The 20402-nt window shown below is 40.6% G+C and overlaps 1 protein-coding gene and 1 long non-coding RNA gene across 3 annotated transcripts in view; both read left to right on the top strand.

The window, feature by feature from the left end:
* Positions 1–1081, top strand: part of LOC144044200 (uncharacterized) — a 35943-nt gene extending 34862 nt beyond the window's left edge. The window contains exon 3 of the long non-coding RNA XR_013291205.1: positions 904–1081. This is a non-coding gene — a long non-coding RNA (uncharacterized LOC144044200). The remainder of the gene's footprint in view (positions 1–903) is intronic.
* A 2954-nt stretch (positions 1082–4035) lies between these two features.
* mrtfbb (myocardin related transcription factor Bb) lies at positions 4036–19860 on the top strand. 2 transcript variants are annotated; one of them, XM_077558165.1, is made up of 13 exons: positions 4036–4393; positions 9882–9937; positions 10026–10101; positions 10176–10346; positions 12575–12717; positions 13365–13457; positions 13925–14175; positions 14751–14844; positions 16049–16567; positions 18291–18356; positions 18426–18542; positions 18647–18707; positions 18804–19860. In XM_077558165.1, the coding sequence occupies exons 1-13, from the start codon at positions 4297–4299 to the stop codon at positions 19097–19099; spliced, it is 2040 nt and encodes a 679-aa protein (XP_077414291.1). In that variant the 5' UTR covers positions 4036–4296; the 3' UTR covers positions 19100–19860. The 2 variants fall into 2 exon arrangements, with proteins under 2 accessions (XP_077414291.1, XP_077414290.1); XM_077558164.1 differs by having other exon boundaries at positions 13922–14175.
* The last annotated feature ends 542 nt before the right edge of the window (positions 19861–20402 follow it).

Raw genomic sequence — 20402 nt, 5'->3', positions numbered from 1 at the left:
TGGGAAAGTTAGTGGTTAGCACATTTGCCTCTCATTTCTGGGATTTTGTGCACGAAACTCAAATACTTCTTTTCCTCCACTTTGTGACAAACATAAATCAAAGTCAGAACTGGCAGTGGTGGGAATACTCCTTTTCCCTGAGTTAAAATTCCTCAAATCCTTCATGAGAATTATTATCCAACAAGTGAATCGCATTGGCACTTTTACTGTAAATGATCAGAACATTAATCAACATTTAATATAGTTTGCCAACTGCCTTAATACTCACATCTTCATGATGAAAAGCGTCACTCAACTTGTGTCACACTTCACTTCATCTACTGCATCTTACTCAGCTGACAGTTAGAGAGACAGGCACTGCAGCCAGCAAAAGCGTCTAGCCACTGTCGGTTATCCCCGAGAAAAAGGTTGAAACCGCCCTGGTTTGATTAATTGAAGACTTTAAATTGTCTATAGATATGAATGCTTATTTGTGGAATTGTGCTCTGCGGCTAGCTAGCGAACAGTTCAGGGTGTAAACAACCTCTCGCCGCAAGTCCGCTAAACTAGGCTCCATTGAAACTAGGGTGGCCAAACGTCCGGATTTAGGCAGATTTTTTTTTTTTTTAGTTAGTTGGTAAGCTGCAGTAAGATGCCCCTTTTATTTTCTTATAGCCGCATTTATACTTTTTTTTCAACGCTGTATTGTGATCTGTCACTAGCATTATCAATAGCAGAAGGACCTGCTGAGTTCCCATTTTAGCCATAGCCATGCGGCTGAAAATGATACACGTTTTGGCTGGGCGCTATGCTAGGTGCTAGGAGCTATAGCTAGCCACGCACCGACGCCACCGCCGGTGTTTACATGTTTCAAGATACTTTGGTCAAGTAATTAGTTACCTCTTCATATGTTCTCCTTTTCAGATGCTACAGCAATGTGGGAGGAGGAGGGCAACGAAGTAGAGGGCACGGTGCCTTTCTGGACCGAACCATCCGATGGGCACTTATAGCAAAGCACCCATATCATTTTAAAACAATAAACCAATTGTAACAAACTGGATCAGTACACTATATTTTTATTTCTTTATTGAGCATTTTCATGCATTATTTCACACTATTATTTTTGTCTTTTTAAATGATGAATATAGGCCTACAATTTGGTCTACATAAAGCGCCAAAAGGACGTCCTCATGACCTGTTTTGAACCCGATTTCAACTTTGCACAGACGTTTTATATATGTCACTAATCTATGTTGAAATGATCGGAATCGAAATATATTTACCTTCAACACTGGAGCGCAGTTGTAATAACCTCGGGGATCGAGTGCTAATTATTCGTCGTCCATTCCGTTACAAAGATGTCAACATTTTCAACATCCTCATTGTCTACAAACATATTTCTTAACAATATGTCACTGTCGACTCGTTACACTGATTCAAATTCCTCCCGTGCCGTCGTCAACCTTGTCATTTATTTCATAACTCCTGCGTATCTGCGTCAACCATAAATGCTTGAATAAACTTCCAGGACATGCTACGAGGCACACGTCACCCTCTCTTGCATATTCTGATGAATTTAATCGGCTTAGAGACCAATAATTGGTCAAAACAAAACAAAATGACTTATTCGCTCTCGTGGCTTTAAAGGGAGAAGAACGGTCCAGCGCTCCCGACCTTAATGGGTTAAAAACATGGTACTGTAAAGGAAATAAATTGTCAAAAAGTAGTTTGACTCTTTATTGATATTTGTTACCATTTAGTGCACAAACATGATCTATAAACAATACAAAACTTTATTGTTGATGAAAATGCACCGCGAGTCTGATTTACCGTGTTCCCTCGTTTTCCGCTGGGGTTAGGTTCCAAAAAATACCCGCAATAAATGAAATCCGCAAAGTAGTTCTAGCTATGTTTTACGTTTATTATCAATGTTTTAAGGCTCTAAAACCCCATCAACACACAGTTTATACACTTTTTTCCCACATTTCTCTCTTGTTTAAACATTCTCAACGTTCAAACCTTCATAAAATTAAGAATAGGCACATTAACTATAAAAAAATAAAAATAAAATAAAAAAGCACTAAAAAGAAACCAGCGAAACAGTGAGGCCATGAAAAGTGAACCGCATTATAGCGAGGGAACACTTATTAATTTTTAAATGTCCTCCTTTTTGACCTTTTTGGCCACCCTAATTAAAACCCTGACTCAAACGTGCTATACAAAATGGTTGGCTGTACCTTTCACTCTGAACAGACGCAGGAAAAATGCAACAGGCAAGTGAGAAAGTGGCTTTGGAGCCTTCCTGGTTCCTCTCAGTTTGTAGGAACCCACCTCAATTAGTGTTGTTTTTTTTTTAAATCTCACTTCCTGTTTAGCATCATCATTACCATACCACCCCCACAATGACCTGTTTGGGTGTACTTCCATATTGTGAGCTGTAACAGCAGTTAAATAGCAGAAGGGGGGGAATCGCATAATAAAACATGTTTAGCGGGCACATAAATTACGAGAACAGTTTGGAGATAAGCTTCTGTGTCCCCGAGGGCTGCGTGTGTTTGTTCATGTCTTTGTTATTTAGGACTTCATCAAGAGAAAACAACAGACTTCTCATGAGAAGATACTTGTGTTCAACTGTCTACAAGTACAGCTGAGGTATCGAGTTTAATTTCTTCTATGCCAATCGGGTCGACTTTTACCAAGCAGTTAGTCTGTGTGTTAGTCTGCTCCGAGATTATTATACTTAAAGAAAATTACCTAAATAACTCAAACTAAAATTGAAAAAAAAACTGTGCATTTACAAAAATGATAATTAACTGAAACTACATTTTACATTTTAAAAACTAACTGTAGAGCTTTTGATGTATTTTCTGTGTTCATTTTAAATGTACAGTGGAACCTCAGAGTTTGAACGTCTCGTACAATTCGGACTTCAACCAAAAAACCTGAGCAAAAAATGCCTCGGAGTTTGAACTCATTTTCGGAGTTTGAACACCCAATTAAAGCAAGCTAAGCCGGACGTACTTTGAAAACGGGTAGCTGAGTGAAGCCGAGCGAAGCCGAGCAATGCCGAATGCTCACGTTGCGGTAGTTGAGACGATGCACTGCTCATTTCCAGTCAGATCGTGAATACTCCCGGAGGTGCTCCATACTCGCGAGTGCTGTTTGATTTTTCTACGACAATTTTCTTCGCCATAAAAACATACAGTGCTACGAACCACAGTGGAATTAGGAAGGAGACTACCGTGACTACTTCTGTAAATACTGGCACAAGGACCCCCCTTAGCTGTTCAACAACGTGCCTGACGTTAAACAACGCACGCAAGGACCGCTTAGTAGTCCAACAGTATGCCCAATGTAAAATACACAAACTCAGCACTGAACTAAAGCAGGCATTAACAGCATTTATCATCCACTGATGCCATCACACCACAACAAAAAAGGTCAGACTTTTTTTTTTTATTGTTTAAATACTGTACAGGGTGTAAATGTAAAAAAACATTTGAAAAAATTAAAATAGGAATTTTCTGTTTTTGGACCTTGGAAACGGATTAATTGCATTTACATTATTTCCCATGGGAAACATTTTTTCAGAAGTTGAACAATTTGGATTTTGAACACTTCGCAGGAACGAATTATGTTCAAACTCCGAAGTACCACTGTATTGCATTTATTTCGGTATTACTATAAGGCCAGCTCAAAAGGCATTTGGAAATTGTAGTTTTCTTAATTATTACACAGTACTTAGTGACTTTTTTTGGTCTTTCACTCTCTTACTCAATAAATACTATACTATAAATACTAAATATATTTAAAAAGTAAAAGTAAAAGTAAAACAAATTAATTAAAGGAAGGATTTGTGGATTTTTTGGGGGGAAAAAACTAAAAAAAAACTAACAAACGTGCAAAAAAAAACCCTAAAAAAGCTAACTGAATAATAATAATAATAATAACAAAAGACGTAAAAATGAAATAAAAACAAACTACAATGTTCCAATCCAAAACTATTATAACCCTTGGTCTGCTCCTGCTTTTCATTTTGCATTTTTGCGTAAAACGGCTGAAAGCGTGTCATGATGACCAGCTATGTCATGTTTCACTTGCCTCGTGTTTTTGTGATAAAATCCAGCAAAGCAGCCTTGAAAGGGTTAACACGAGCAGCGCTGATCCCTCCTACTGGTTTTAACACACGCACGCAGTGAACACACACTTTCTCAGCTGAGCCACAGAGGAGGGGATCGCCGCGAGCCCCAGCTGTCGTCGGCTCAGAGCTGAGTCCCGTCTATCCCGGGCAGCCGCCGCCACCGCCGTAGTCGCTCCATGGGACTCCAGAGCTGGCCCCCCAGCACATCACCCTCCATGATGGCCTGCCTCCATGTGGAGACCCCCTCCATCTGCACGGGCAAATTCAAATCCGGTACGTGCTGCTACTCTCATTGATCATATTTGTGATGGCAATACTGAATGATGGTTGCGGGTGCGAGGGTGCTGGGATGGCTCAGACTCAGCAAGCCCACCAGGAAGTGACAAAGCGATGCTTAAACTCTTTGCAATGACTCATGGCACTGTCACTGTTGTGTCTGCATGAAAGACAAATATATGCAAGTGTGCTAAGAATAGCAATACTGACTGTTATGTGACGGTGTCTTAATGTTCGATTTTCCTTAAGCAGGGCAATATATAAGAATATATTGAATATGAATTTGAGTAAAAAGTTCATGTTCATAAAAGTAAAAAAAAAAGACTTCCTGTTTTTACTGATTAGAGAAAGATCATGCAAAGGTGATATGCAGATAATTTATTAACTAAGTCAACCGTAGTCAATCCTTACAATATCAAATCCTTATTGTAGATGAAAAGTCATGTCTAATATTGTTGCATATTCTCCATCAAAGTCACATAAGATTTTTGATTCTCACTGGAGTGCATCTCTTGTCACATGACGCCACAATTTGGTAATTGGTGGTGGATTCCTATTTCCATTCCATTTCCTCAAGGAATTTTTCTAGAAAAATTGTATGAAAAATGAACCCCAAAAAAAAGCATTTTATGCAAATATCCATTTATTTTCTATAACATTTGTCCTAATTAGTGTTGTGGGTGATATGGAGCCTATCCTGGCTGTATTTTGAGGAAGAGTAAGTAAGAGTACACCCTCGGCCACCAGCCAATCACAAGTCTGATATAGACAAACAACTATTTACACTTGCAATCACACATCTGAAGTATTTGCTGGACCTAAGATATGTTGATTGGTGTGTGGAAGGAAGCCGGATTAAAACCGGTCCACACGTGTCAACTCCACACAGGAGTTGAGCTCGAACCCAGACCTAAAAGACAGTTATTCTCAAAAGTGTGGTTCTGTTACTACTATGGTACGCATGCTCCCTCTAGTGGTACGTGAAAGAATTCTTGCCTAAGTACAGTTAAATTGTATTTACCTTGAGTGTATTTCATTTACATTTAATCTTAAACAAGTTTGTTTTGAAACTTTTACACAGGTAAAATTTGTGTAAATTAGATGTGGAACACAGGTTAAAGGGATACAGTACTTTTTATCATTATTATTATTATTTTCCTCTATTTAAGTGCAGTGTTTATGTTCAAACTGTGCTTAATGCTGTCATGGCTTACCTCCGTCTCGTTTTTGATGAACAGTTAGGCCCGCTACGCTCGTGTGTTTATATTTTGGTCATGATGGTGATACTTGGAGAAAAGCGTGTTTTTTGAGGTTGTGCTTGGAGGGCTTCATATTTTTTTGAGGTGATTCTTGGTGTTAAAGTTTGAGAACCACTGCTCCAGACTGAGGCAGACGTTCAAACCGCTATTGCACCATGCTGCCCAAATTACATCTAATTGCTCTCAAATGTTCCATAATTTAGGTGCCAAAAAAAATGCAGCTTGACGTCAGATCGATGTATTACTGTTTAAGTGTGCAAAAAATGCATCTGAGTCCCAATGCAATGAGAGGGTCTCCATCTTTGCTCTAATCAGAGTGCATCTGAAGCCATCTTTGGATATTTATAACCAATAAAGTCAACATAAATCACCGTCATCCCCTTTCTGAAGTGCGTTCATCTTTGTTGGCAAAGACGCATCCACGGCAAACTATTTGTTCTGCTTCTCGACGAATCCAATCAAATGGGAATCAAACGGGAGCTTTTGGCGTGGGACGACGTGGCCGGGAGATTAGAGATGACGTCGCGGGAGCAACCTCTGGTTATGCTCCGAGGCGGTTGACGTGACGGGGAGGTTAGCCAGGGTTCAAGATCAAACTGTCAGGAGCACCCCAGGGCGTGGATTGTGTCCCCTTATATTAAATGTTTATTATATATTTTATTGCTTGGAGCATTCTTTCCAGGTCACAGTGACTATAAACACTTAAAGGACGCTTTTCCCAATCTCCAAGTCCACTTGTCTGCTTTTGCAATGAGAACGCGGCAACACCTCCTGAGTTTCCTTTGATCGGCCTCTTTGCACCCTTCCCGAGTTGATTGGTCGTGTAATTCTGCAAAACAACAGCGAGTTGTTGTCCCGCCCCCTTAAACTACACCCGACATGTCACGGTTCCCAGGCCTTGTTCTCACAGCTGCCCCGTTTATTTTTGCTTGCTTGAGTCAGAGGGGCCTGTTCAACGCAGTTCCCGGGAGAGATGTGCAGGTCTGCCTTGTGTGTGTGTGTGTGTGTGTGTGAACGGGGAGTATTTTGCTTCCTGCGAGACATTCTGTAGATGTCGCTAAGCAAATGTCATGATATTGCAGAGGTGACCGGGGTACGGCCATCATCCACCATTGCCAACAACCTCCTCGTTACGCCCACTCGGGTCCGCACATGATGGCTAAAAGTATTGTGACAGCATCCATTAGGGTCACGGTTCATCTGGAGTAGCGGCACACAATGTTTTTATGTGCCATGGACTGGTTCCACCTAACACAAATCCAGCTCAGCATTCAACTAAATGTTTTTGTCGTGTGGCCATTTTGTGATTTGCTCTCACTGAAAATTTGACATCATATTGCCAAAGGGCTGAGGTAACAACAGTCACGGCTCACCTGTTCTCTGGGTTTGGTCATGTGACATTTGCTGGACTTCGGTGTGACTTCACCGAGCCTTTTGGTAGGCACTGTGATGTCATTTTTAGTCGCCAGCAAGTAACAAAATGGCTGCCCCCTCAGATGCTTCTGCTTAATTCATATTCCACAAAAGCAATTAATCGGAATTTCGTTCGTGTTAAGGCTAGTGACGCCACGCGTAGAACATATTGTAAAGAAAAATTTGGACTTGATTCCTCTTTAAATGCAGCTTTGTTTTTATTGGGGGTTGTAGGCTATGTGTCTGTTTCTCCTTTCTAAAGAGTTCTCCAGCTATGTTTTTTTTTTGTGCTAATTTTTGCTAGCCTGCGGGCTTACTTTATTTTCCTGCCGTATCACATGACTGAGATGAGTGGTTTGACGTTTAAAACAGCTGCAAAGTCAAAGTGGGGGCTCACAAAGGGTGCCATTCAAGCTAGCAGCATCCCTTGTGCTAACAATAGGCCAGTGTGCTGCCGTATTGAGGCACACCTCAGGACAAAAGAAGTTGGACAATCAGTCAAGGGTTGGGTATCCTTATTTTTCCTGGAGCAACTGTGACATTTTATTGCACCAGATATGATAAGTCATAAAGGTGTTAGGACACACCGGTTAATCAAGAGAACTTGTGCAATCCCCCCACACCCCGAATCTGAATTTTTCATTAGCGAGACATTTTGGACGACTCTAGGCTTCCAAATGTGTGGGAAGTCCATGAAGCCGTTCTTGTAGTAAAATGAAAATGACAACAAATTTGGAATAAACTCCAAACCAGACACGTTGACATCTTGTTGAAAGTCTTCCCAGAATAGCGCAAGCTGTAATTACTGCAAAATGCCAGACCTAGTTCATGATTTCTTCTATTTTCACTTGTGTCCCAATACTTTTGTGTACACATTTCCTGATGACTCCATTTAATAGTGACACTTGATTAACTTCTGGAGGAGCAGACATGACTCACGGTGCGCTCGGTGGTGTCCTGTCTGACTGCAGCTTTACTCATTAACAAGCTTATAGTGTCGTTTGGATTGGATTCTACTCACTGTTTACTTTGGCCAACGCGTCTTGTTCAGCGCCATCGCCGCTCAAGTCCCACGTGTGGTTTCTCCCCAGGCCACTTCCCTTATGGCTGAATACAGGAAGTGAATTTTACACCTTGGGTGTTTATTACAATACATGACAGCGGGCAAAAAAAAACGGCGGCCATTCCCAGCGTGACATCTGAGCTGGCTGCCTTGACGCCTCCTGAATTCAAATTGTTAAACTTGCTTCTGTCTCTTCAGCTCTTGCTGCAGCACAGACCAAGTTGAGAGGAACTTGTAGAGCAAAGAAAAGTGAGACATTCAATCAAAGCTAACTATGCCATAAAAATCCGATTGTTTTTTGTTTTTTTGTTTTTTTTGTATGTGAGGACCTACCTTTGCAGTGTATCATCTGATTCACACATTTCTTCTTCTTGTACCATGCTAAAAAGGAACAGGGTTGCGTGAGGGACACACGTTCCATGAATAATTATTTGAAATATTATGCTTATAAAAAAATATATAATAATCCCACAACTCCATGAAACTGTGAAACAAATAATACAAAAAATATATATATAAAATAAACAGTTTTATTTGAGATTCAATTTGATTATTTGGGGAGGCAAAGAAAAATGGCTATTCCAGACTTATTTGATTTTATTTTTAAATCTTTTTCAAGCATTCTTTTCTCATATTCTTATTTTTTTTTTAAATTATTATTATTTATTTTTTTTAGATTTGGTCCCAGGACACGTAAATGTGTTCATTTACTCAAAAACTGCATTTTCTAGTGCTTTGTATGTGGGTTATTTAAAAGTTGATGTGGGGGACACACGCTGGAATAACCTCTAGAATGGAATGATTCAAATAAGTAAGAAATTAGCAGCTTTATACTGATCGGCATATGCTGGAGATTCCCCACGTGGATATCTACGAAACATTGTTTTCCAATATTGTGAGATCATTATTGATTTCTTTGTTGACTACCTTTTGCAAAATACGATTGTTGAATATTTTACTATGTTTATTCCATGAAAATGAAGCTTTCAACTGATGAAAGAGGTCAAAGTTTGACCTACTGAACCATTATTGTTTCATATCTTGAAATTTACCTTTCGAGTTGCCACTCAATTTGCTATCCGGGCTCACGTGTGGTATTGGTGTGAAGGATCGGCACACTTATGAGTATCGACTATCAGTATGAGTGCATCCCTTGTGTAAAATGGGATGTCGTTCTTGATCCTTGGCTTGCTTGAACACATTTTAAGAAACTTGAGAATAGTTTTTAACTGTGAAAACTTTTTTTTTTTTTTTTTACGACCGTGGTAGTCTCTGAAAGAATCAAGCTGTTAAAAGTCATTTTATTTGTTGCTATCTCTGTGAAGAAGTAGAAGTCCCCCTCAGAGTGAGCTCCTCCCTGGCTCCACATAGCTTCATGAGTCACAGGCTGGGCCTTTGCTGGAGGTCACTCACTTCTTTGGACTACCACCCCCCCCCCCCCAACCCCCCTCCAGGCCAAGCGCCTAACTGTCCTCTTGGTACAGTAGGTATGCGGACGGGCCTTGTGATGACTGTTTTGGTTTCCTCCTGCCTCTTGGGTCCATTAAATCAAATGGTGTTGGTCATGGCGGAGGTGACTGTGCTCACTGCGCTCCACCCAGGCAGTGTGAGATTCAGTCAATTTGTTGTATCCTCATTTCAAATGGCAACATTGGTTTAAGCAGACAGATTGTGATTTAGTTTCACTTGTGTTTTAGGAAGTGATATAAGCAATAACGAGCATTTTCAAGATTCCATTTCTTTCTTTCAGCACTGAAAGCTCCTGCTGCCTTCCACGAGCGCATTCGCAGTCTGGACAGAGCAAGGGTAATGGAATGGATTATGTCTCCATGCAGATCATCAGCCCATTTGTCATTCATCTGACCTGCCATTTTGTTGATTATTCTCTTGTCAGACGGGGAACTTACTGAAGCAAAAGCTTTGCCACAGACCCGCTCGCTCCGAGCTGGTTCGAATGCACATCCTGCAAGGTGCTTCAAGTCTCTTCTCTCGAATTCCCACACGATGCTAAAAGAGGCTAACGGATGGCGATTTTCTCATACAGAGAGCGAGGCCGACGCTTCCGTGCAGGCCGCTCAGCTGAAGCTGAAGAGGGCCCGGCTGGCCGACGATCTCAATCAGAAGATTGCCCACAGGCCCGGACCCATAGAGCTGGTGGAAACGAACATCCTGCCCGTGGACGGCGGGGTCAACAAGCACCATGACGCTAGTAGATGTAAATAGCATATAGATGCTCATTTTCGCACACTAACATGAACGATCAGGGTACAAGGTGGTCCTTTAGTGCCCACTTGGTGGTCTGTGATTGCCCTGACCAACTTTTACATCGACCGCCCCTGGAGGCCTGCTTGCAGTTCTTATAATTCTTCTTTGCACACTTGGATCTCCTGCCTGGAATCCAGCAAATCAGTTTCTGCTTCCGCCATGTGAAGTACTTGGCTGTGTTCACGCCCACAACGGCGCCACGCTATGTGCGTCTGTGAAAATGACAAAACTAGGGGTGTCAAAAATGTGTGCGTTCATTTTGAGTTAATTTAAAGTTCCTTTAACACCACTAGTTTTTTTAATGTGTGATTAATGACCGACCCTTACTTGGGAAGCTTGTACTGGGGGAAATCTAGTCGCAACACAGCAGACACATCCACGTCCAAATTTAGCAGTAATAAATTTCATAATAATGCATTTATTTGTGGAGACTGGGGTCAAGTTGTATTTTACAATTTAAAAAATATGCAGAATTTACTTCATGTTAAAGGTTAGATAGCTCTTAATATGAAAAAAAATGCACTGAGCTGTCACCAATGTCTTACAAATGTAATTATGCCATCTAGTGGCAGAAAAATGACCTCAACGCAAATCAAGATCACACTAATTTTTTACAGTATATTACATCTTTTTAATTTTAACTCAGTTTTATGAATTATTATGAAATTACTGTATCAATTAGACTAAGTGCAATTTCTTCAGAAATTGCGTGGAAATGCTGAATGCTAATAGCTGAATGCTTATGAAGTAAATTGAAAGATAAATTAGGTGAAAATTACAAAGTATTAATTGTAGTTGAAAGATAAATGAATAAAAACAACACTTGAACCCGGGAGGCGTGAATTTTTGAAGCAAGTTGGGAAAGTTTATCTGAAAGTACCCACCATTCATTTAGATGGAAAAGTGGAACGAATTATATCCAATTGAAAACTACAACAACAAAAAGCACTCAGTAGCACCACCTAGGCATGCAGTACCCTCCATTCGTTTACATGGAAAATTGGAACTTTGTGATAAGTCAGTTGGTATACATGTAAACCCCTTAGCATAATTGCCATGGATATATTGGCAATGTACAATCGGAGGTGGGATTTGAACCCACGACCTCGACCACGATTTACCAAATGTGCTACTGAGCAGTATCAGATAGCTGGTAATGATGGTCAATTGTATGTATGGAAGTTGGCGTGGAAAGACTTAGAAAGAGTCTAATTGAAAATGAATGGGGAAAAGTTGATATTTAGCGTTAAATTGTGCGAATATTGTAAGTAATGTGGAATCAGACGATAAATACCACGGGAGGCGTACATTTTTGAAGCGAGTTGAAATTTGAACGATGTAAATTGGAAATATTATGTGGGAGTTGTTTCATGGCAAAATAAAATTGTGGAGAATAAAAATCACAATAACATATATAATTAAAAGATGCAGCCATATTTCTATTAGTTTAACTTTTTTTTTTACTCTTATGTTAACAAGAGTATGTAAACTTAGGGGGGATTTTTTTTTACATTTTATTGTACATTTAGAACAGATATAAAATTTGCGATTAATCATGAATTAACTATTGAAGTCATGCGATTAATGGATGATTAATGATTAATTGGATGAAAAAAATGAATTGCCTGACACCCCTAGACAAAACATAATACACCCCAAAGTTATACGCACTCTGCACCCGACTTGCTCTGGGAATTAATATGAACTAAAGCCCATATCACCAAATTGTGGAAATTGCTAGAATGTAGTAAGTAAAGCAGTCGTGCTACGACTTAAACAGTATGTCAGTGCAGCAATAAAAATGATTTTTCTTGGCCTGCCAGATAAAAATACATTTTTCACACATTATTTCACTGGACAGCAATGGTACTTAAACTGTTCTGACCTCATATTGTAGTAATACAAAAATAGATTCCTTCTCATTTCTTATCTTTATTGTTGTTTTGGGTTTTGTTTTGACCTCAAGGGAGTTTGCAATCTGAGGAAAGCAACCAAAACAAATTCACATTATTAAAGAGGCATGCCCAAAGAAAAAGCCCTAAGACAAAATGTGTGTGTGTGGGGGGGGGGGGGGGGGGAGCCCTTTTCTATACTAAACAAGAAGAAATATGTCATGAAAACAAAGCAGCACACCAACTCTTGGCTATCAATAGCAATTTGAATGTGTTTGGCGTTCAGGTGATAGTCCAGAGCGCAGCGAGACAGCGGATGTGTACACTTTCAACGAGGACAACAGTGACACTTCATCAACACGCGCAGAGTCGGTCTCACCTGCTCCAAACGAGGCCACGTCACTTTCCTGTTCCAGCGCCTCCGTGCAGGTGAGACCAGATGGCGAGTAAAAACAGTGATTAACTCACTCACTGCCATTGACGGCTATAGACTTATTGTACATTAAGAACCAATATAAAATTTGTGATTAATCGTGAGTTAACTAGTGAAATCATCCGATTAATTACAATTAAAAAATTGAATCGCCTCTTGACCCTAATTTTTAATAATCTTAAAAATATATATATATTTCATGGCAGTAAATGAGTTAATAATGAGTTAACTATTGAAAGTCATGCGATTAATTATTACAATTATATTATTAAAATTGTTAATCGTAATTAATCGCATGACTTCACTAGTTAACTCACGATTAATCACAAATTTTATATTGGTTCTAAATTTACAATAAAAAAATTCTAGGTTTTTGATACTCTTGTTAACAAAAGTGGAAACAAATGTTAAACTAATAGAAATTGTTAAAATGAATATTTGACGTCTATAGCCGTCAATGGCAGTGAATGAGTTAATGTGCGATATTGTCATGTTGGCTGACCAGTTTAACGACTGAATTGTCAGCTGTGCCAATAATGGTCTGCAGGTCTGGACCCAGACCCTGCAGTTGTTTTCCGAAACTAAAAAATACAATCAAAATCATATTGTCAAACCCTAACGTAATGTCTTCTTCTTGACTCAGGAGCCCTCACCATCTAACTCCTCATCTGATTTGTCCTCCACCAGTGAGCAACCTGCAGCTTCATCTCAGCCAATCACCGCTGTGCTCACCAAGGTCAGCCTCACGTTTTCACACTCTAGTTAATGCAATATGCAAATCGGGAAGCATTGTGGTTAGCAGGTCTGCCCCACAGTTGTGAGGTCCTAGGTTCAAATCCAGAATCTGTTAATGAGTTTGCATGCTTGATTTCCTTACCATGCTGCCACAATAAGTAGTAGTAGTAAAAAAAAAAAAAAAAGTAAACCCAGTAAGCGCATTGGTGCAGATGGAGCCCATATCCCAAGTAGGGAGGATCGAACCTGTGGCCTTTACGTAGTCATACAGTAGGTGCCGCTTTTCATCACTCGTCTGCCATTCTCTTCCTGCAGGTGTTAAAACAATGAGGGTCACATTTCCACTTTCTCTTTCTTCATCCAGACGTTTTCATCAACTGTCTCTCCAATGGCATCCGCCCAAATGTCTGCTTTCACATATGCTGTCCTGTGTGTGTTTGTGTGTGTGTGTGCTACACGCCACAGCAGAGCTCGCCAAAGCCGCCGGGCGAGAGAAGCCGCAGCAAGAAGAGCCGAGAGGTCAAGCCGAGGATACGCAAGCTCAAGTATCATCAGTACATTCCGCCGGACCACCACAAACACGAGCTCAAGCCGTCGCCGGCGGCCGCGGCCACGCACGTGGACGCCGCTTACGTTCGCATCCTGCAGCAGCAGCAGCACTTTCTGCAGCTGCAGATCCTCAACCAGCAGCACTTCGGCCACCAGCAGGCGGCGCTCAAGTACGGATGTCTTCTTCTACATTATCCATCCATCCATTGTCTATTTTGCTTATCCTCACAAGGAGCAGCTGCTTGTTGCTAGGCAGAATTTATTTGTGGGGCAGAATCATGTGTGCCCCAAAGACCATTCAAAAAAATTGGGTGGAGGACCACTGAAGCCCTTTCAAAATCACACAAAACATATCAACAAAACAATAGCATAATCAGCAGAAATGCTCGTTTGTTATTTTTCCATGCTTGTTGCTATGAAGAATTTGCGGAGTCAGGATCCCAAAGACCATGAACACACGCATAAAAAACATCTTATACTACTGGGTTTTAAATAAAATAATACAAATTATTTAAAAAAAAAATTGCATAAAAGAACACAGATTAACAGAAAAACTCAAATTCCTTGTTCAGTTTGTTGTTGCTAGGCAGAATTTGCTCTTCGGCCACCAGTAGGTGGCGCTCAAATATGTCGATTATATTTTGTGTCAACACCTGCTTTGCTTTTTCGCTCACGTTTTTTTTCTCCATGGCGGTGAAAACTGAAGCCTGACTTTCTGACTCCTTTTCCGTTCTTGTTCCGACAGCTCAACAGGAGACCTCCAAACCAGCTGTTCCGCCAAGCTCCCGAGCAGAAACGGCAAGCTGGGTCAGTTGCCGGCCAATGTGGAAGAGATGAAGGTGATGTTTTATTTTTGATGGGGAAAACAAAACACTTGGGTATTAGGCACTGGATCAGGGTGGGGCATTAAATATTTTGATATACAGTAGTAGTAAATCAATTATCAAGTCAACAGCATGCTAAACGTTTCTGATTGGCCTATCAGGCAATTGCAATTGAGCCCTTTGAACTCTGCCCGGCAGCAAGTGAACAAACAAGTCAAGTGAAGGAAATATAATCCCAACATTTCTGTTAATGTGGCTTGTGAAGTTCGAAAATCATTTTTATTCTGTACTTTGCTGTTACATTATATGTAGTGTAAAAAAAATAAAAAATAAAAATAAATTTACCAAACAACAAGATATGCTGCAGAACGCAAATATGAAAGTGGAGTGGCATAATTTGTTGTATTTTTTTTCCGGGTCAGTTGTTGCTAGGCAGGATTTGGGGGCCCGTTAAAACAATATAAACAAATCTTTTGATGCAAGGCAGAATTCTTGGGGCAAAACTACTTTTGCGCCAAAGCCCTTATTTTTTTATTTTTTTAAATAATGAATTAGTCACTGTATTTCCTTGGTAAGAGAGTCAGCAGGAATGCAAATGCACACTGATTTGGTCTATGCAAAGTCAATAATCTGTTTTTGTTTCATAATTAAAGGGTAAGTCAACACACACCCCTCCCCCCATTTTTTTTTTGTTGACAATAATATATTCTCTGCAGCCCCACTGGTCTAAATATGGTATTCTGGTTAATATTGCGTTAGTGAAATATGAGTTAAGCAGCAAAATCCAGCCGTTTTTATCCATCTCTGGGGGCGGCCATTTTGCCACTTGCTGTCAACTGACATCAATGTTGCTCAGGGCTCAGGCAACGACTAATCACAGCTCATCTTCAGAAAACAGGTGAGCTGTGATTGGTTGTTGCCTGAGCAACTGTGACGTCATCTTCAGTCGACAGCAGGTGGCAATATGGCTGCCCCTTGAAATGGATAAAAAATGGCTGAATTTTGCTTCATAACTCTTATTCCACAAATGTAATATTTTAATCAGAATGTCGTGTTTAGACTAGTGAGGTCACGTAGAAAATGTTACTGTCAAGAAATGTTTAAGGTTGAATTCCGTTTTGAATCACTTGAAAATAAAAGAGTTTTGATTAGCACAGTTCCATCGAGCGGGCTCTAGTTCTCCAAAGTGACAGCTTCAGTGTCATGCGTGTGCTTTCAGGTGGCTGAGCTGAAAGTGGAGCTCAAACTGCGTTCGCTTCCCGTCTCTGGAACCAAGATGGATCTGATCGAGCGGCTGAAGTTGTATCACGAAAGTGTCGTGGCCGCGGAGGCCAAAGCTCCCGAAAACACGCCACCGCTGTCCCCCAAAGTGTCCGGCGTGGGCCCGGAGGACAACGGCCCGGCGGACGGTCACGCGCCGGATGAGACGGGGTCTCGCGAGAAGGACCGGCGTCTCCACGAGAAGGAACGTCAGATCGAGGAGCTGAAGAGGAGGCTGAAGCGCGAGCAGAGGCTGGTGGAGGAGCTCAAGCTGCAACTGGAGGTGGAGAAGAGGAGTCAGCAGCTGGGAGAGTCTTCGCCGCCCGGTCACGAGGAGCAGCGTGTGGAAGTCAAACACGAGGAAGACACGCAGAGGAGCCTCTCGACGCCTCCTGCCGCTGTGCTCACAATGCAGATGCATCACGGAGGGGGCAAATTGCAGCCGGCAAAAAGCGCCGACTCAGCACCGCTGTGCAAGGTGAGAAGAGAAACAAAAATAATCACTTTGTTTGGGAAATGAGCGTAATCTCATTTTTTTAAATACATTTTATTTCAAAGATGCATGGATTGTGGAGTTTAAAATTTAAAAGCTTTTTCTACATCATGCATGCTCCACCGATACCCAGATGAGTACAAAGAGCCCCGACTTCTTACCTCTGACTGCGCCTATCAGCTTGTAAATTCCTTTCAATGTGGAGTGTTTGGGGCCAACACCAAGACTCCCAAGAAAAGGTTTATTCGAGCGCACGTACTCACACGCGCACCATGTCACAGAGGCTGCAGTTATGCTTTAGGCCAGAAGTGGCAGTCATGAGTAAAAAAGTGACAAACTCCACAATGCACCTTTAAAGAACATGTGTTTTTCATCATGTTTTTTCTTTATTTGTTTATAGAAAAACAAATGGGTATAGAAAATATCTAATTGTATATATTTTTTTAAAAAGCATTTTATTTTGCATATATTTATATAATTCATAAAAAGAAAAAATATTCAATATTATATGTATCAAATTAAAAACATTTTTATTTTATATATATTTTATTTATTTTTTATATTTATTAAAAAGTTATATATACATTTAAAATGTGAAGCATTTTTCTTCATTCATTAAGAAAACATTTATATTACAAATTTTTTTCACACGTATTTGTAAAAAGCAAAAAATATAGTATATGTAAAAAAAAATGTGTGTGTGCTTGTCAGTTTGTAGTGCAGTGTTATGATATATTAGCATTTTCATCCTTCTATCATCAGCAGCTATTCAATTCAATTTAAAAAAAAAACATTCTTTAAAAGAAAAAGGGACAGAATGAAGAAAAACTTGTGATATCTGTCCCTAATCAACACACACACAAAAAGAAGAAGAAAAAAAGGTCAACACAAAATAAATGACAGCAAACAGTCAAGACGGACTCAAAGTAACAATTAAACAAAATAATTCAATAGAAATACCTTGTGCTAAATATATTTTTCCAGTAATTGTGATTTTTATGCTTTAAAAAAAAATAAAAATAAACTGAGAAGATTTTGTTTTTCAATCCAGATTGTTCCACAGACTGACACTTTGTTTTGTGCTATATTTAGGTTTGGAAAAAATGTCTGTTCCTCTTAATTTCCCTTCTTTTTTTTTTTAAATTGATTTGCATGTTAATTGGTAAAATTTCCTGATGGGCTTTATACATTATTTTAAGGCGGTTAAACTCCATCAATTCATTGAATTTGAAAGTTTTAAGTTGTATGAACATGAATATTGGATCCGTGTGATCTCTGTATCCACAACGTTTCTGCAAAAGGAAAATGGGTTCAGTGTAGGTTTTGCCAGCACACCCCCACACTTCAATGCAATAGGTCAGGTATGGAACAATCAATGAATTATATAACAATAACAAAGCATTCTTGTTCAATGATTCTTTGACCTTGTGTAAAACGGCTATGGTTTGTGACACCTTAGATTTGACATATTCTGTCATCATTTCTGTATGTTAAATGCTCATCAATACGTCCTTTCTATTTCTATATCCTGCACAGTCAGTGTTGCTTCTTATTTACTTCTACAACTGAAAATCATAAAATCTGGTTTAGCTTGCTAAAAAAAAAAAAAGACCTCAATGTGATCAATAATTATTTTCAATGTAAGAATAATGATGTTTGCATATGATTTTTAATGTAATGTCTTCGTATCTTTCCTTTTTGTGCGCAGACGTGGACGGCGCAGAGTGTACTGGACCCGTTCCCATCAGGCGTCACTAAAGCACCCATGAGTGAGGTACGACATGCTCCCGTCATGTCTGACATTGTCGAGCATGCAAATCATCTTCTTGGTTGTCTCCGCTAGCCCGTCCATCCTGGCCATCCTCCAACCTTCATGCCGCCGCTCAAATGTAAAATCCTCCGAGAGCCTCCTCGCTATGAAGACGCCGTGAAGCACATGCGCATGCTGCCCGCTATTCAGGTGATTATTAGCACATTTGTGTAAAACTGAATAACCTTCAACATAAATGCTTGTCCGTCAACAAATTGGACAGAATGGAGACGTCATGTAAATGTTTCCTCCAGGGTTTGTGTGCAGCGAGCCAGCAGATGGACGACCTGTTTGACATCCTCATAGAAAGCGGCGGTAAGACTGACAACTTTATTATCATTCATGTCATTGCAAAAAAAAAAAAAATCCATCCATTTTGTATGTAAGGATCGTCATCATATTTCTTCCCAGAGATGTCCCCCTTCCTGAAAGTAGAGCCTCCCGACGCCAACAAGCGTGTGCCCGTCACGCCCAGCGTCACCCTCCTGCCCGTCAACACCGTCCTGTCGCGGCCCCCGCCCCGTGTCCAGGTGGCGCACATGCCCGCCGACGAGCTTCCTCTACCCCTGGTCGCCATGGAGACGGAGACGGGCGACAGCGTGGACGCCGAGTCCGAGCTCAGTGGCATGGACTGGCTGGACCTGAGCGTGTCCACGGCCGAGGGCGTCTTCTCCACGGACTTCCTGGACGATTACCCGCTGCTTTAGGACAGCGCCACACCTGACGGCGCCGACTTCTTGTGAGGAAAGATTCCAATAGTGGAATTTCAGGATGAGCCTGAGCTGTCTGTGACTCCTCCGGTCTTTAAGCTCAGTGGACCTATAGAGAGACCGGAAGAGTCACAGAAAGGCAGATAGTTGGACATCCTTTGGAAATGTTGTGATTTTTGCCCTTCAGCTTCTTGTTTGAAAAATAACTGAAACATTGAGCAGCTGGACTGAATACTGCCTACATGCTGGTTAGTTGCAGGGCTTCTTGTGTTGATGACATTAAAGCACCAGTGATGAGGAAAAGGTTGTAGTGCAACGCCCCCTTCTGGTCAGTTGACCAATTTGGACACACACCAGCTGGAATGACATCAGTGTATTTACTATACTAGTACAAGTCGATGTATGTTATGCATAATTTGTATATGCTGTTTGTTTTTGTTTTTTTAATTCACTTTTATACAAATGCAGCTGTTGTTTTGCACCCGTGCCAAAGTTGGATAAGCAGCATCATTTCTCATCTTGTACTTGCCATAAAAGTAAACATGGCTCATTTTGTCATTTTTAGTTTATTGGAATTTTTGCAAAATAAATAATAATAATGGATCAGGGTATTTGATGACTGGTAACTCCATACATTTCTCTCTCTCCTGAAATGGGAACATAAAATCAATTTGTATATTTCCCTTATTTTTGTGCCACAGCTGCCGTCGGGTGCTACTGGGGTACATCGTGTAAAAATGTGAAAATGATCATGTAAAATTATCATTGATGCATATACCGAAAGGCTTTAGTTTGTCGTATACGGATGCGTATTGCTACGGAAGCGTATTGCTGCCACACCCCAAAAAAAACAAAACAAGATCCATATCACGTTTTTACATGATAATGTTCACGTTTTTACATGATAAGCTTCATGTATTCACATATTTATCATGTTAAAACATGATATGGCTCTTGTATTTTTTCTTGGTGTGGCAGCAATATGCTTCCTTAGTACAGCTCTTTTCACAGATACAAAGCACTTTCAGTTTTACAACACACACACGCACACACACACACGCACGCACACACTGGGAGCAAATCAGGGTTTAGTGCCTTGCTCAATGACACTTCAACATGGACCAGGGGTGGATCGAACCCACAACACACAGATGACAGACGACCACTCTACTACTGGGCCATGCCGCACCCATAAGACTTTTGCTCACCTGAAAAGTGGGTGGGTTCAAACAAAAGGTGCTCCCGAGTGGGGTATATGCCACGGAGTTTTCACACATCAGCTTTGTTTGCGTTTCCTGTT

The sequence above is a fragment of the Vanacampus margaritifer genome, chromosome 2 (genome assembly GCF_051991255.1).
Source record: "Vanacampus margaritifer isolate UIUO_Vmar chromosome 2, RoL_Vmar_1.0, whole genome shotgun sequence".
NCBI lineage: Eukaryota > Metazoa > Chordata > Actinopteri > Syngnathiformes > Syngnathidae > Vanacampus > Vanacampus margaritifer.
Note: the sequence above shows the minus strand (reverse complement) of the source record. Positions and strands in the feature narration are given on the sequence as shown.

Bases quoted from the DNA above. Each gene is read 5' to 3' on its own strand.
- mrtfbb (XM_077558164.1), top strand. From the start codon at position 4,297: ATGGGACTCCAGAGCTGGCCCCCCAGCACATCACCCTCCATGATGGCC. The intron at 13,458-13,921 runs GTCAGCCTCACG...TACACGCCACAG, and splicing joins TCACCGCTGTGCTCACCAAG to CAGAGCTCGCCAAAGCCGCC. The intron at 18,708-18,803 runs GTAAGACTGACA...ATTTCTTCCCAG, and splicing joins CATCCTCATAGAAAGCGGCG to AGATGTCCCCCTTCCTGAAA.